Here is a 17,759-nt window from a genome sequence, read left to right as displayed (position 1 = left end):
CTGATTCCTTCCAAACCACTCATTGTTGAAATAGCGATTTCCAACTTGTTGTGTAATGTTTATGTCCAATGGCCGATGACCACCGATACGTTTTATCTATAATTTCTCTTCATATGACAAGGATTGAAAAGGGTTTTCCCGGTAGATTGTTGAAGTGATTCATGATGATGACTGCTTGCTAAGATTTTGAAAGTATGAGGTGGACATGATCAGTCCAATCAAATGTATGGTAAATATAACGTGATTTTACGTCATTCTATCTGTGGCCAATGACCTTGAGCCTTTTTTTTTTTTTTGCTGAACAGGTGGGGCTCAAAACAGGTGGGGCTCAAAACAGGTGGGGCAACAGCAGGCTACACATCCTCTGACAGCTCCTACGTTTGTCACAATGAAAATCAACTAGGTTAAGTGGGAAAATCCGTAATTGTGGAAAAGATTAAGGACATAAACTTCCAAGAGAAACGATGCTCACTACACATTTGATCAGTCAAAAATATAATTTCTCGATTCAGAAATGACAGCGCTACTCTGATTGGCTTGAGATGTCTTCTCCTTAGCGCTAAATGGCCATTCACAGACTCGCCCTCCTTGCCTCCAGTAAGTTCCATTATGGAAATGAGAGGTGTGTTTACAATACTTATTTCTTTTAAATATGAACAAGTAGGATTTTACAACAGTTTCACAGTCTAAATATTAAGAGTAAATGATGGAATCGATGTTTCTGATGTAATACTATCACTTACTATGACAATTTAGAGGCAATGGTGGTAATAACGAAGGTGGGCTCCCTATCGGATATTGGTACGACCTGAATCCTCTGAACTCGCGATACATGTAACCAGTAGGCTACATTCTCAAGCTATCAAACAGCTTCTATGTATCTTATCAGTTCTTGATACATTGTGTCGGCTGCAAGTAGTGTGTTTTTTATTAGATTGTCCTTATTCTCTCTACATATTTTCCATTGAAACATGCTGCGTGTGAGATCGGCATTTTGTCAGTCTTGGAGGGGGTACGTAATTTCACATGAACATACACGAGACCAACTCACCTTAGCTTCGACTTTTCGTAACCTAATGTCATTTGCATTATTTTGGTAGCTGATAGTCGATTTCTGACTTATGATTGTTGCTTAACCAGAACGTTTTTTGCCACTGTAGAACTGTCCAAGTAGGACAATTACAAATAAACTGCCAATTAAAGGCAATGCTAAATGTGTTATGTAATGATTTAAGATACTTTTCCCTGCCAGCCACCAGACCCTTTCAACGTGAAGGACGAGCTAAATGAGTTTAAATAAGTTATTTATGATTTTGTTTCTTCTGGTTAACATTCCAAGCCGCATGCGTGAAGGTAACAGTTCACGGAAGTGCACATTCATTCAACAATATGGCATCTTAATGATACATGTTCTCGACATGACTTGACCTAAAATGTGGTTAGTAAAAAGTCTGAAGTGGGACTGGTGTAATACAAGAAATGGACTCAAGACACTGATCTGATCTGAATTTCCATATGTTTGTTTATGCAGTAACCCCAATTTAAAACATTATATAGGAATCTTGAATCTCTTTAGAGGTCTATGGTGAGGAAGATCAATAAACATTATAAAGGTTGTCTTTTGTACACCAGATCACCCATTGACAGAGAAGCATCTGTGTAAATATGGGAAGCCAGTAGGCTAATAATTTAATTGATTCCATATGTGTGCATCTGTGTGTCAGGGGAGAAGGATTTGAGTTTCATTTTTAAATATTTGAATACCAGCCCCTGTCTGTCCGGTTTGAAACTCTGACCTTCACTGATTATTTAGACTAGAGTAGTTCATAATTTTTGAGGAAATGCATGCACAGTCACCAGAAGTTTGGCAGTGTTGTAACTTTTCCACAAATAACTTTTAACTAGACACTTTACCCTGACTCACAGAGAGGAGTGTAACAAGAAAACATTCTTATTGCAATTGCTTGCTTGCTGCTATAAGGTGTCACGGCCAGAATAACTGATGTGAAATTACTTAAGTAAATTACTTATTCCAGCTGACACAAGACCGCAGCTTGCCAACATGTAGCAGTGAAGAGGCAGGACAGAATCAGCACTGAGACCACCTGTATACTCATTAAAGACAGAGTTCAACATTGTACCACGACCACAATCTACATGGCCAGTAAAGCCTTATTCAGGTCAAAAACATTGTGCCTGGTTTATAGAATGTGAGGATTTGGACTTGCCTCAAAATGAACCTGAATGGCATTCAAAACAAAGCTGTAAAAATAGTATAAAGGGTGAAGTGAATGAATGGCCTGTAGGCTACCTCAGGTATAGGGCTGTAACATATTGATGAACAAATGCTTCAAGATGAGAGTCTCAGATTTTTGGATGGAATGTATGTGGAAATATCTGCCTCATACATATCTGTCTGTCTGTCTTCACTTGGTGTACATTGGTCCTAGCATGTGTGTCTGTCTGTGTGCAGTTTCAGGACCTTCCCCTGTGCAGCTGTTGAGGTGAAGAATGAGCCCATCCTGGGATTCAACGAGGGCAGTCCAGAGAGGACCGTGCTGCAGAAGGTGTACATACACACACAATCATACATGCACACAATCATACACACACAGCACACACTCTCAAGCAAACATACCCACCACATGCACCATTCAGTATACAGTGAGGGAAAAAAGTATTTGATCCCCTGCTGATTTTGTATGTTTGCCCACTGACAAAGAAATTATCAGTCTATAATTTTAATGGTAGGCTTATTTGAACAGTGAGAGACAAAATAACAAAAAAAAAATCAAAAATGTTATAAATTGATTTGCATTTTAATGAGGGAAATAAGTATTTGACCCCCTCTCAATCAGAAAGATTTCTGGCTCCCAGGTGTCTTTTATACAGGTAACGAGCTGAGATTAGGAGCACACTCTTAAACGGAGTGCTCCTAATCTCAGTTTGTTACCTGTATAAAAGACACCTGTCCACAGAAGCAATCAATCAATCAGATTCCAAACTCTCCACCATGGCCAAGCCCAAAGAGCTCTCCAAGGATGTCAGGGACAAGATTGTAGACCTACACAAGGCTGGAATGGGCTACAAGACCATCGCCAAGCAGCTTGGTGAGAAGGTGACAACAGTTGGTGCGATTATTCGCAAATGGAAGAAACACAAAAGAACTGTCAATCTCCCTCGGCCTGGGGCTCCATGCAAGATCTCACCTTGTGTAGTTGCAATGATCATGAGAACGGTGAGGAATCAGCCCAGAACTACACGGGAGGATCTTGTCAATGATCTCAAGGCAGCTGGGACCATAGTCACCAAGAAAACAATTGTTAACACACTAAGCCGTGAAGGACTGAAATCCTGCAGTGCCCGCAAGGTCCCCCTGCTCAAGAAAGCACATATACAGGGCCGTCTGAAGTTTGCCAATGAACATCTGAATGATTCAGAGGAGAACTGGGTGAAAGTGTTGTGGTCAGATGAGACCAAAATCGAGCTCTTTGGCATCAACTCAACTCGCCGTGTTTGGAGGAGGAGGAATGCTGCCTATGACCCCAAGAACACCATCCCCACCGTCAAACATGGAGGTGGAAACATTATGCTTTGGGGGTGTTTTTCTGCTAAGGGGACAGGACAACTTCACTGCATCAAAGGGACGATGGACAGGGCCATGTACCGTCAAATCTTGGGTGAGAACCTCCTTCCCTCAGCCAGGGCATTGAAAATAGGTCGTGGATGGGTATTCCAGCATGACAATGACCCAAAACACACGGCCAAGGCAACAAAGGAGTGGCTCAAAAAGAAGCACATTAAGGTCCTGGAGTGGCCTAGCCAGTCTCCAGACCTTAATCCCATAGAAAATCTGTGGAGGGAGCTGAAGGTTCGAGTTGCCAAATGTCAGCCTCGAAACCTTCATGACTTGGAGAAGATCTGCAAAGAGGAGTGGAACAAAATCCCTCCTGAGATGTGTGCAAACCTGGTGGCCAACTACAAGAAACGTCTGACCTCTGTGATTGCCAACAAGGGTTTTGCCACCAAGTACTAAGTCATGTTTTGCAGAGGGGTCAAATACTTATTTCCTTCATTAAAATGCAAATCAATTTATAAGATTTTTGACATGCGTTTTTCTGGATTGTTTTGTTGTTATTCTGTCTCTCACTGTTCAAATAAACCTACCATTAAAATTATAGACTGATCATGTCTTTGTCAGTGGGCAAACGTACAAAATCAGCAGGGGATCAAATACTTTTTTCCCTCACTGTATGCCCTTCATGACCTATAACAAGGTAATCTCTGTAAAACGTGAGACACAATAATGTTGTGTGTGTGTGATAGGCCCTGGATGACCTGAAGGGGAAGACAGAGGAGATTCCCTGTGTGGTTGGAGATGAACATGTGTGGACCAAAGACATCAGATACCAGCTATCGGTGAGTAGGGTCAACGGCATGTCCCTAATCTGAGCAAACTATTGCTCCATGCTGCCTGCAAATATGGGAGCCTGGAGACTGAAGCTCTCACTTTTCACTCGCACTGCTGCTCAGATACACAGCATACTGTCTAAGCCAAACAGAAGCATTCAAGGTCTGTCAAGTTAATCTGTAAATGACTGTAATACCGTTGGGTTATCAGCTGTGTGTTATCTTCGGTTTCTGATAAGATCCATTGGCTATCATAAACCAACATGCTACCTGTGCTGGAGGCCTGCCTGTTATTTCTATCTTTTGATACAGACCAGTACCACACTGTCTTTAAATTGTATTTCCTGAAGGTATCATTACCTATTAATCAATGTAATTCTTTCTCTTCTTTTTCAAAGCCCTTCAACCACTCACACAAACTGGCCAAGTTTTGCTATGCTGACAAGGTAAACTAAGAGTACAATTCTTCTGTTTTTGACCAAGATTTACATGACATGACTGGATGGTGTTGCCTCGGTATGATTGATGCAGGACCTGCTCAACAAAGCTATCTTGGCCTCTGTGGCGGCGAGGAGGGAATGGGACCTGAAACCCATCCAGGACCGAGCCCAGGTCCTCTTTAAGGCTGCCGACATCATCAGTGGACCTAAGAGAGCCGAGATTCTGGCCAAGACCATGATAGGCCAGGTACAGTGAACTATTTTGCCTACATTGGGTTTTCATAGTCTTACTGTATGTTTGTGGCATGGTTGAATATCACCAAGGGGATATCCTCTGTTTGAATTGAGTGATATTCATCCCCTCTGCTTTCTATTTAATATTTGTTCCTCTTTTTTTTCTAGGGCAAAACGGTGGTGCAGGCAGAGATTGATGCGGCTGCAGAGCTAATAGACTTCTTCCGTTTTAATGCGAAGCACGCTGTTGAACTGGAGAGCCAGCAGCCCCTGGACAGTGATGGTAGCACCAACACCATGCTCTACCGTGGGCTGGAGGTGAGCACTCACTGGTCCTAGCATTATCTGTTAAACTTAATAATAGTCAGTCACAGCTAAAAACCTGTATACTTGGTGATATGTTAGGATTGATTTCTGGAACTCTTATATTCCAGGAGTTGTTTATGTCAACACTTATTTCCCCATTAACTATAGGGTTTTGTAGCCGCTGTCTCTCCATTTAACTTCACTGCAATTGGTGGAAACCTAGCAGGTACACCTGCTCTCATGGTAAGTCCCCTCCTACTAACAACAATACAAAAATGTCCTTATAGTTGTAATTTACTTCATATTCATTTCCTCGTGTGTGTCTTGTTGGTTATAGTCTGAACTGAACTGGACTTTCTTTGTTTTCCCCGGCTCTGTGTTTGTCAGGGTAATGTTGTTCTGTGGAAGCCTAGCGACGCAGCCATGTCAGCTAGCTACGCCGTCTACAATGTCCTGCGGGATTCAGGGTTGCCCCCCAACATCATCCAGTTTGTGCCAGCTGACGGACCAGTGTTTGGAGACACCATCACTTCCTCTGAACATCTGGCTGGCATCAACTTCACCGGCAGTGTCCCGTATGTCTCCGTCTGTATACATTTATGTATATTAACCTGAAACTGTCTGCCACTTTTGGTGTAGACCAGTGTCACATAATGTGTGATAACCCCTGGAGTTTCTTAACAACCCATTCATCTTTTTCAGGACCTTCAAGCGTCTGTGGAAACAGGTGGCCCAGAACCTGGATATCTACAAGAACTTCCCTCGGGTGGGAGGAGGTGGGTTGGACCAACAACCCATACACCACCACACACTAGCTTTACAACATGTACACCACCACACACTAGCTTTACAACCCGTACACCACCACACACTAGCTTTACAACCCGTACACCACCACACACTAGCTTTACAACATGTACACCACCAAACACTAGCTTTACAACATGTACACCACCACACACTAGCTTTACAACATGTACACCACCACACACTAGCTTTACAACCTGTACACCACCACACACTAGCTTTACAACATGTACACCACCAAAAACTAGCTTTACAACATGTACACCACCACACACTAGCTTTACAACATGTACACCACCACACACTAGCTTTACAACATGTACACCGCCACACACTAGCTTTACAACATGTACACCGCCACACACTAGCTTTACAACCTGTACACCACCACACACTAGCTTTACAACCTGTACACCACCACACACTAGCTTTACAACATGTACACCACCACACACTAGCTTTACAACCTGTACACTGCCACACACGAGCTGTACAACCTGTACACTGCCACACACTAGCTTTACAACCTGTACACCATCATTAGCTATTTAACTAACTGAACATTACATGGGAATATCATCTTTATACTTAGATCTATATTAGGGGTGTGAACGTTAAAACATTTCAACAAAATTGGGATGCTTAACGTTAAGAAAAATCCCTGCTCTTTCTCTTCGCTAATGATGGTAGTGTGTGTTCAGACTACGGTCTGTTGCGTGTACAATATCCTAGCCTATTCATTGATGATAGGCCCTGCTTTACTGAAGTTGCGAGACATGGCAATCCAAGATATTGCTATACAGCATTCCATTGCGAGATACAGATTGTGATTGCCGATAGATAGGCCTAGTGCACGGTTCTGACTCCGTCTGCCTTGTAGCCGACCAGCCTATACTGTGCCCCTCGCCTTTCTCTCCATCCATAGCTAGCTCGCTATGAAAGATGTGTGTTTGTGTTCTCGGAAGTACGTCAACTAATCAGTCTCCTCCGTTCCAAAAGTTCTGAATATTAGGAGTCAATTCCTAGCGGAACATTCGTCCGTTCAGTGGCGCTTCGAAACTATCTACAGAGTTTGTTTCGTGTCGGCATTTAAACTAGCCGTAGTGTACCCTTACAGACAAACAAACATGCCATAGCCGAGGCGCTTTCAAGGGTATATGACAGCGGTAGATATAACTTCATTTCCTGGCCCTTTAGTGGTCATACATGCGTAATAGGACAATTATTCTGCATTGTGAAATGACGTGGAATATTTAATTTTTAATTTTTTATTAGCTGTTTAAACGTTAAGGAAAATTGTCCATTTGTCACATCCCTAACCTATATCACTATTTTCTCATTGCTTCGCTGACGTTCTCCTCTGTCATGTCTTTCAGAGTGCGGCGGTAAGAACTTCCACTTTGTGCACAAGTCTGCGGACGTGCAGAGTGTGGTGACTGGGACCATCCGCTCTGCGTTTGAGTACGGAGGGCAGAAGTGCTCTGCCTGCTCCAGGATGTATGTACCAGACTCCCTGTGGCCCCAGATCAAACAGGGGCTCCTGGACATCCACAAGCAGCTCAAAGTGGGAGACGTGAGTGTACAACTGACCTTAGCTCCTAGGACTGTCAGATTCATCAGTCACTTTGGCACTAGGGTTATTTTGGTGGTAATAGATGCAGCCAGTTGAGTTGTTCTCCCGTAGGAGTTCTTTGAAAGTGTTTAGGTTTATACTGTAAGTGTTCATTTGATGTCAGGTTGTTGTAACTGTCTTTCTGTTTCCCCTGTCTAGCCCGTGGAGGACTGGAGTACATTCTTCTCTGCTGTGATTGATGACAAGGTACAGTACTGTGAAATATTCACCACACTGGATGCTTGATCGGAAGCTTTATTTCTTCTCAACAAGAGTTTATGTTTATTATATATTTTTAATGATTTCACATTTGGGGTGACTTTTTTTATTTTAGTCCTTTGCTCGTATTAAGAAGTGGTTGGACCATGCCAAGTCATCCCCTAAATTGAACATAATTGCTGGGGGCCGCTGTGATGACAAGAAGGGTTACTTTGTGGAGCCCACCATCATTGAGAGCACAGACCCACAGGAAGCCATCATGGCCGAGGTAAGACTTGATATTGTAGATATGTAGTTATTGTAGATCACCTCTTTCCCCACCACTGTTAGCCTATGGAACTTCATAATGTGATTATGTTACGGAACCGATTAGACAACCTGCTGTGAAACTATACTTGCTGTGTCTAGGGGCCCTAGTCTTGCCTAATTGTTCTGTAACCTGACTAGGCTGGTGCATTACCGTGAAAGTATGAATGTGCGGTCCGTGTTGTGTGTGGGTGTGCCTGGGAACAGAGGGTTCGCTTACCGGGGATCCGGGGGGACAGCTCCGGCGTGACTCTGGTCGGGCCAGCACAAGCGGGTCGTTGATGTTCAGTTGGTGATAAAAACTCCAAAAGGGCATGTCAAACGAAAGATACAAAATCAAAAGCCCTGTGGGTCGGGAGATCACCCTTGTTCAGTTGATTAGCTTGGTAATCCCCCCCTCCTGTGCACACCACAGACTTCTAATGCATACTGGAGCTTCCTTAAATGGCCCAGGGTGCCACTTCCCCCTAGGGGTGGAATGAGTACCTGGCCTGACTGTGTGCTGACTAACTGGCCTACCACACAAACCTACCTACTACATAACAATTCCAGTTTAAAGATCTTAGAATAAACAGCTGAGAACCATGTGTGTTCTCACTTCTTTGAATCAACTTGCCAGAGTTATACCAGACATACATACTGTACATGTCATAATTACTTTATAGACTAAGTCAGTTGGGTCTGAATTGCTGAAAATGACTGACTTGTTAATTTATTCTAGTCTAATAGATATTGCTGTTTTATGGAGAAAAGGAACAGGATTATTTTATCAGTTTTAACTGAGATTCCAGCGGTCAGGCAGAGGGCTAAGTGCTTGGATTACCTATATATACATGTACAGTGCCTTCAGAAGGTATTCATACCCCTTGACTTATTTCACATTTTGTTGGTACAGACTGAATTCAAAATGAATTAATTAGATTTTTTTCTCTCACCCATCTACACACAATACCCCATAATGACAAAGTGAAAATACGTTTTTAGAAATTGTTGCCAATTGATTGAAAATGAAATACAGAAATATCTAATTGACATAAGTATTCACACACCTAAGTCAATACTTTGTAGAAGCACCTTTGGCAGCGATTACAGATGTGAGTCTTTCTGGGTAAGTCTCTAAGAGATTTCCACACCTGGATTGTATAACATTTGCCCATTTTAATGAATAACTTCACCATGCTCAAAGGGATATTCAATCATTTTTACCCATCTTCCAATGGGTGCCCTTTTTTGCGAGGCATTGGAAAACCTCACTGGTCGTTGTGGTCAAATCTGTGTTTGAAATTCACTGCTAATCTTAGGGACCTTACAGATAATTGTATGTGTGGGGTACAGAGATGAGGTAGTCATTCAAAAATCATGTTAAACACTATTATTGCACACAGAGTGAGTCCATGCAACTTATTATGTGACTAAATGTGCTAAGTGACTAATTAAGCACATTTCTACTCCTGAACTTATTTAGGCTTGCCATAACAAAGAGTTTGAATAATTATTGACTCAAGACATTTCAGCTTTTCATTTTTAATAAATTTAGAAAAATTTAGAAAAACATAATTCCACTGACATTACATGGGTATTGTGTGTAGGCCAGTGACAAAAAATCTCAATTTAATCAGTTTAAAATTCAAGCTGTAAAGTCAAGGGGTGTGAATACTTTCTGGAAGGCACTGTATAAAGCGATGTGTGGAATGAACACTGCATGTTTGTTTAACTAAAGCCATGTTTCACGCTATACTTCATAAATGGGGGACTGGGCCAGTCCTCCATTCTCCAAAACTTCATTAAGGTAGCTCAATTAATATGGAACTTTATAACTACTAACTTTCTTATAACTCTGTTCTTGATTAACATCCTGTAGGAAATCTTTGGGCCAGTTCTATCTGTCTATGTTTACCCTGAGAACAACTACAAGGAGGTTCTAAACCTTATAGACGACACATCACCATACGCCCTGACAGGAGCGGTCTTCGCTCTTGACAAGTAAGTTAGAACACTCCATCTGGTTTTCTATGGAGTGGCATAATTTTACTGTGAAAGGGTTGCTTGCTCCCTGAAGAAAGAACATAATATAATTTATTATGAATGCCAACCAAGCCTACTATGATCCGCTCATTGATAATAGATTTGACTTTACACTGAAAGAGTGACACTTCTCAAGAAAATGTCCTAACCCTTTAATCATATTTGTTTCAGGAATGTTTTAGATGAGGCAGCCAAGGCCTTGAGGAACGCTGCAGGAAATTACTACGTGAATGACAAGTCCACCGGCTCAATTGTTGCCCAGCAACCATTTGGTGGCGCCAGAGCTTCAGGTAAAATGACCAACAAACCACTCCAAAGCATTGATATCCATTTGACTGTCAACAGTTCTATGAAGCAGGACTTTTCATGACTCCTGGTGAGCTCTCTGTGTCTGACATAATGCCTTCTGCCTACATCATTTTTATTAATATGAAATAGGACAAATATAAGCACTAATAACAGCTAAAACATGAACTCTCTTGTCTGCATAGGTACCAATGACAAACCTGGTGGTCCTCACTACGTCCTGCGATGGACATCCCCTCAGGTGGTCAAGGCCACCCACATCCCGCTCAGAGAATGGAAGTACCCCTACATGGGTTAAAAAGACAGTACTGTACCCACCCCACCCATTAGGCCCCCCTCATCCAATCCTAGCCTTTTCTCCTATCCCTCTCTCCAGTCAAGACTGACAATGAAATGAAGAGAGAAACCTGCTCCTTACTCGTCCAAGTTTTGGTCCTTTTTGCCCTTACAAGCCTGCACTGAAGCTAGACACAAGTACAAATGTAATTATTAGCTCAGGGTTACCCGAACTCGGTCCTCGGGATCCCAAGGGGTGCACGTTTTGGTTTTTGTCCTAGCACTACACAGCTGATTTAAAATAATCAACTAATCATCAAGCTTTGATCATTTTAATCAACTGTGTAGTGTTAGGGCAAAAAACAAAAGGTGCACCCCTTGGGGTCCCGAGGACCGAGTTGGGGAAATGGTGTTAGCTGTTCTAAATTGAAAGGGGGCGCAACAGCGCCCGTCTCTGGCACTTCATGAGATCAGCAGGAGCTGAGCCAGCTCAGGCTGCCTGCTAGCTGTAAAGAAGAATGGCACTATGAAAACGTCCCATGGATCCACAGACATAGTCAAACTAGTTCTAATTAATCAATCTTCTGTTTTTAATCAAATGGCTGCTGTATCTGATCCTCTGTTTCTGACCATCTCAGTGCTGACTGGTCCTGAGGCTACTCCACGTCTCCACGTGTCCTGTCCTGAGAAAAGTATTCACAGCTTTTAAGCAAGATAGACTTTCTGAGAGGAACCTTGTTTTTTTTTTATTATACAAAACTGACTTGATATATTATAAGAATTAACTGACCATCTGTCATTTCAACATCCTTTGACAAAAATCTATATTTCATGACAGCTACAATGAGGGAAAAAAGTATTTGATCCCCTGCTGATTTTGTACGTTTGCCCACTGACAAAGACATGATCAGTCTATAATGTTAATGGTAGGTTAATTTGAGCAGTGAGAGACAGAATAACAAACAAAAAAAATGCATGTCAAAAATGTTATAAATTGATTTGCATTTTAATGAGGGAAATAAGTATTTGACCCCTCTGCAAAACATGACTTAGTACTTGGTGGCAAAACCCTTGATGGCAATCACAGAGGTCAGACGTTTCTTGTAGTTGGCCACAAGGTTTGCACACATCTCAGGAGGGATTTTGTTCCACTCCTCTTTGCAGATCTTCTCCAAGTCATTAAGGTTTCGAGGCTGACGTTTGGCAACTCGGACCTTCAGCTCCCTCCACAGATTTTCTATGGGATTAAGGTCTGGAGACTGGCTAGGCCACTCCAGGACCTTAATGTGCTTCTTCTTGAGCCACTCCTTTGTTGCCTTGGCCGTGTGTTTTGGGTCATTGTCATGCTGGAATACCCATCCACGACCCATTTTCAATGCCATGGCTGAGGGAAGGAGGTTCTCACCCAAGATTTGACGGTACATGGCCCCGTCCATCGTCCCTTTGATGCGGTGAAGTTGTCCTGTCCCCTTAGCAGAAAAACACCCCCAAAGCATAATGTTTCCACCTCCATGTTTGATGGTGGGGATGGTGTTCTTGGGGTCATAGGCAGTATTCCTCCTCCAAACACGGCGAGTTGAGTTGATGCCAAAGAGCTCGATTTTGGTCTCATCTGACCACAACACTTTCACTCAGTTCTCCTCTGAATCATTCAGATGTTAATTGGCAAACTTCAGACGGCCCTGTATATGTGCTTTCTTGAGCAGGGGGACCTTGCGGGTGCTGCAGGATTTCAGTCCTTCACGGCGTAGTGTGTTACCAATTGTTTTCTTGGTGACTATGGTCCCAGCTGCCTTGAGATCATTGACAAGATCCTCCTGTGTAGTTCTGGGCTGATTCCTCACCGTTCTCATGATCATTGCAACTCCACGAGGTGAGATCTTGCATAAAGCCCCAGGCCGAGGGAGATTGACAGTTCTTTTGTGTTTCTTCCATTTGCGAATAATCGCACCAACTGTTGTCACCTTCTCACCAAGCTGCTTGGTGATGGTCTTGTAGCCCATTCCAGCCTTGTGTAGGTCTACAATCTTGTCCCTGACATCCTTGGAGAGCTCTTTGGTCTTGGCCATGGTAGAGAGTTTGGAATCTGATTGATTGATTGCTTCTGTGGACACGTGACTTTTATACAGGTAACAAGCTGAGATTAGGAGCACTCCCTTTAAGAGTGCGCTCCTAATCTCAGCTAGTTACCTGTATAAAAGACACCTGGGAGCCAGAAATCTTTCTGATTGAGAGGGGGTCAAATACTTATTTCCCTCATTAAAATGCAAATCAATTTATAACATTTTTGACATGCGTTTTTCTGGATTGTTTTGTTGTTATTCTGTCTCTCACTGTTCAAATAAACCTACCATTAAAATTATAGGCTGATAATTTCTTTGTCAGTGGGCAAACGAACAAAATCAGCAGGGGATCAAATACTTTTTCCCCTCACTGTATGGTATCAAACCCCAATGTTGATTATTTTAGGTGTTCTGGTCCCTATGATGGCAAAAAAGAGGAAAGGATGGTTGTTACATCCATTTTTGGTGCTAAAAAAAAGTCCTTACTAACCGTCCTTCTTAACCTATACTCAGTAAACATGGTTGTGTGTATCGAAACTGCAATAATGTGAGTTCCTCACTGTGTTTTGGTTTGCTGTGTTATCACACTATAATACTCAACCCCCTGACTGTCTCTGATAGGAAGGTGATGCACTTGTTACACTTGAGCTATGGCTGGGCATACAGTATCTGGCTATGAGGGTGCCGTTACCTTTTTACTTAAACCCTGCTTTGCCATCTAAGCAGGTTTACCTCAGCAACAGCACACTTACTGTTGTTTATTAAAAAAAAATGTAAGTGCTAATGCTTCAACTGCATGTGATTGCTCAGTCTAAATCTCAATTTCATGCCATCTTGCTTTTAAAACAAAAGTTGAGGGGGATATATTTTAATAAAATGTATTTTGTATTTATTTTTTTGTTAAATAGAAATAGAAATGATTTGTCTTCGAATGTGCCTGTATTGGTAATAATAGGCATTGACCATTATTCAATGTATAATAATGCTAATTACATTATTTCAGAAATGATATTAAACATTTGTTTTTAATGTCATCTTTTTGTTTCTGAGTGTGGCCATTCCTTGTTGTTAATGAGACTGACACATTTTTAAGTTGGTGTTACTCCAGTTTCTTTAACCAATTTGACAAGTTGAAATGGGAATATGACCAGTGGGAACTGGGAGCACTGTCCCACACTGAGGTGTCAAAGTACAAAGCTGAGGTTTTTACTGCCTGTCAGGACGTTGGCGTGTGTGCCAGCACACTACCTTGTCACATTCACTGTGGTGTCTTTAGTGTCGCACTCCTGTCACATCGAAGTCAGATGTGAGGAGACATCATTACTGGGCCTCTGGCATACTCTCCCATCGTTCAAAGTGTTAGAGACACACTTCTACACAAAACAAGTCCAAGCATTAGTGCTGTAAGTATAGACATGGGAAAGAGCACTGCCTAACAGACACCGAAACATTAAGGACACCTGCTCTTTTCATGACATAGACTAACCAGGTGAATCCAGGTGAAAGCTATGATTCCTTGTTGATGTCACTTGTTAAATCCACTTCAATCAGTGTAGATGAAGGGAAGTAGACAGGTTAAAGAAGGATTTATAATAATAATATAATAATATGCCATTTAGCAGACACTTTTATCCAAAGCATAAGCCATGAGACAATTGAGACCTGGATTGTGTACTGTATGTGTGCCATTCAGAGGGTGAATGGGCAAGACAAAATATTTAAGTGCCTTTGAACGGGGTATGGTAGTAGGTGCCAGGCGCACCGGTTTATGTCAAGAACTGCAATGCTGCTGGGTTTTTCACGCTAACAGTTTCCTGGTGTATCAAGAATGGTCCACCACCCAAGCATTGGAGTCAACATGGGCCAGCATCCCTGTGGAACGCTTTCGACACCTTGTAGAGTCCATGCCCTGACAATTTGAGTATTTTCTGAGGACAAAGGGGTGAGGGGTGCAACTCAATATTAGTAAGGTGTTCCTAATGTTTTGTACACTCAGTGTATAGGCCCACAGAACCTGCTGTCTCTTTTTTTATACTCAACTTTCTCATCACAACTTATTCCACTGTTATGAATTCTAATGAGATCAGGCAACCAGAGCCAATGTGCAGGCATAGGCAGTGGTGCTGATTAACTAGAGGGAAATGGAAAGAAACAGATCTTATCCATCATCCAAACAAACACAATATTTAAGCTGGTCACATGCACATTTGCAACTCATTAGTTGAACATTTCCAAACCATCTGTAGGGGACTACAAATGAAGTGTTAGCCTACTATTCCTATTGAAAGAAGTCTGAAGCATAATTGTTCTTTTGTCATGTCAAAACTACTCAGGACAAGTCCTGGGTACTTTATAGTGTTAGTGTCATTACAAAGTTATGCCAACTATTCCAGGGGCTGATCTCATTTGTGATACATACTGCAGTGGAATGCATTGTTATGCAGATTTATGGAATAACATTATGTCTGTTGTGCAGCACAATTGGGAGAGCTCCATGTGTGTTGCTTCAAATAAGTCCCCATCACCCTTTGAATTATATGATGTCCATTCTTCCCTTCAATGATCAGTAGGCCTATTAATATTCACTGGTCCTATCTAACTGTTTATGCTATTGTTGTACATTTCAGGCTTGGAAGATTTTTATCCGATTTTTTTTTTTTTTTTAAACATATGGCCTCATACCAGCAATAAAATGCCATGCGTGGGATTGAGAATGTTCGAGCGAAATTCGGCACACACTTCTAATTGACAGTTCTGAATGGTGCGACTGTGGGAAAGAAGCTCAGGTTGCAGGTTAGCTAGGGCTTTCCGGAGGCGGTTGTGCTAGCTTTTGTGTTCTAAACAGCAGCTGTACCATTCAGTTTGAAAATGTTTACTCAACAGACTGGAGCCTTTCATGCCTTCATTCTCCCGCCCAAAATCAAGCTTCTACCATTTCTGGAGTGACAACACATTTGGAGGTTCTTATGGTGGGGTTATATTAGCGAAATAGACCACTGCAAACAAAATCCGCCAAATTACCGGGGAGAAATTAATGCCCTCAGCTCTTAAAAATAATTAGCCTTACAAAATATAAGGTTTGGATTTTCAAGGCTTGCATGGCTTCATTTACCCAAGTCATTTTCTGAAGTATTACTAGGTCTAAATAATTGTGTACGCCTGTTGGCAGATCATTTTGTAATGTGTAACATTATGTATTTTCATTCCATGACGTCAGATCACATACCTGGCCCTCAGGTGCCACCTTATTGTATGTGCTCTGCTGAGTTGTAGCCTAAGTGTTGTGTCTACAAACCATGGTTAGGCTATATAATAGTTAGAGATTCATCCATAAATTGTCATTTCATTTATTTATTGGGAATATTGCCATATCAACGTGATAGACAATGTTCCAATCACAGTTTGTTTCAGGACAAATTACAATTCAGCAACATAGGGCTGAGGTATTTTCCCAGAAATAGATACACCAAGATATTATATTAATATATTTTACAATATGTAAAAACATTTTACTTCGCAATTGTAAAGTTAATAATACATGCACATTAGCACAATACAGGATATTACAATTCTACACAGAAGAATAACAATAATTTCTACTTTTACGAACAAAATATAAAATTGTATAGGGAAGAATAATTTCCAACAAGAAGAGCATACTGTGTCGTGCTAGACCAACAGATGTTCTGGTTTTGACATCGAAAGTCTCATTATTGAACGTCTCCAAATAGGCTATGAGCATCACCATGGTCTCCACAGAGGCCCTCTTCCACCTGCGGTGACACGTTTCGGAGTGCTGCTGTTGTGAGGGACCGTCACGCGGTTTGGACTCAGCACGACTCTGTCACCAAGTTTCTGAGCCCGATGGAAGTGATTGAGAAGCTTCTGTTGTGAGCAAGCCGGCTGGTTGTTCGCTGAGAGGAAGCGCAGCGTCTCCTCCAGGCAGCGGGTGAATCCCTCCGCGTAGCTCTGGACAGGTGACGCTGCGTTGAATGAAGCAGCAGGGCGCATGCTGTTGTCTTTCAGGTAAAACACAGCTGTCTCGAGAATGTCAGCCTTTTCCAGTTTCGAGTTGGGTTGGTGTGCTTGAAGTTCGGTTTTGAGGAGTGTCTTGAGCTGTTCGATGCTGCTGTTAATGCGGTCTCGGCGCATCTTTTCCACCACTGGTTTTCTAAACTGGAGAAAATAGAGGATCTGATTAGTTTAATTGCAGTTTAAAAATCATGTTAAAATTCAAACATAACTAATTCAATTGAGGAAGATAGAGGACAGTAGCCTATTTGTACTTACTTTGATTTTATCTTTCGTTGTCATCACCATGTTGCAAATATTGACAGGAGCCATTGCTGTCGGTCAGTTGTTTGTTCTAGGTAAAGATAGTTGTCGAACGTTAGAAGTGTGGTTTGGCCATCTCGACAGGGCTTCTGTATTTATACACCCCTCACACTGTAAACCCGTGTGGGTCTCAGTTTGACAGGGGTTTCCCACACATGCTGGCCAATCAGGAACGCAGACAGTACAATGGCAGAGGCTTCAATTACTTCATGCTAAATTGACTGTCTATTGCCTTGGGACAATGAGCGTGTCCCAAGGGAACAGGTGGAGTGTGCAATAAAAGAGTGCTGTCAAATAGTTGACTCTGTTCCTTGCAACTGCATTCCAAGATGTTGCTCCATTCACTTGAAAGACTCTCAGACCTAAAGGCGGGAAAACAAGTCCTCAATAAGTGAATGGGCTTCCAGAAGATTATTCAGG

The 17,759-nt window shown here is 42.0% G+C and overlaps 2 protein-coding genes across 3 annotated transcripts; one reads left to right on the top strand and one right to left on the bottom strand.

Annotated features, from left to right (window-relative positions):
- Positions 1-830: 830 nt before the first annotated feature.
- On the top strand, positions 831-11,895 carry LOC311138182 (delta-1-pyrroline-5-carboxylate dehydrogenase, mitochondrial-like). 2 transcript variants are annotated; one of them, XR_014614027.1, is made up of 16 exons: positions 831-1,012; positions 2,474-2,567; positions 4,327-4,419; positions 4,809-4,856; positions 4,942-5,097; positions 5,253-5,402; positions 5,559-5,633; positions 5,778-5,965; positions 6,093-6,166; positions 7,574-7,770; positions 7,969-8,016; positions 8,144-8,296; positions 10,196-10,317; positions 10,531-10,649; positions 10,851-11,164; positions 11,333-11,895. XR_014614027.1 is itself a non-coding variant. In XM_084172851.1 (15 exons), exons 1-15 carry the CDS (start codon positions 972-974, stop codon positions 10,961-10,963), a joined length of 1,671 nt encoding a protein of 556 aa, XP_084028977.1. In that variant the 5' UTR covers positions 831-971; the 3' UTR covers positions 10,964-11,178. The 2 variants fall into 2 exon arrangements, 1 of the variants encoding a protein (XP_084028977.1); XM_084172851.1 differs by lacking the exon at positions 11,333-11,895 and having other exon boundaries at positions 10,851-11,178.
- A 4,850-nt stretch (positions 11,896-16,745) lies between these two features.
- LOC311138433 (transcription factor HES-5-like) lies at positions 16,746-17,348 on the bottom strand (the record flags this gene model as incomplete). The annotated part of the gene is made up of 2 exons (XM_084173115.1): positions 16,746-17,180; positions 17,295-17,348. 2 exons carry the CDS (start codon positions 17,346-17,348, stop codon positions 16,746-16,748), a joined length of 489 nt encoding a protein of 162 aa, XP_084029241.1.
- Positions 17,349-17,759: the final 411 nt, after the last annotated feature.

This window comes from Coregonus lavaretus, assembly GCF_964263955.1.
Source record: "Coregonus lavaretus genome assembly, chromosome: 12".
NCBI classification, from domain to species: domain Eukaryota; kingdom Metazoa; phylum Chordata; class Actinopteri; order Salmoniformes; family Salmonidae; genus Coregonus; species Coregonus lavaretus.
The sequence above is the reverse complement of the archived record's forward strand: the minus strand, read 5'-3'. Positions and strand labels throughout refer to the sequence as shown.

Bases quoted from the DNA above. Each gene is read 5' to 3' on its own strand.
- LOC311138182 (XM_084172851.1), top strand. From the start codon at position 972: ATGCTGCGTGTGAGATCGGCATTTTGTCAGTCTTGGAGGGG. The intron at 6,167-7,573 runs GTGGGTTGGACC...CATGTCTTTCAG, and splicing joins CTTCCCTCGGGTGGGAGGAG to AGTGCGGCGGTAAGAACTTC. The intron at 8,017-8,143 runs GTACAGTACTGT...TTTTTATTTTAG, and splicing joins CTGCTGTGATTGATGACAAG to TCCTTTGCTCGTATTAAGAA.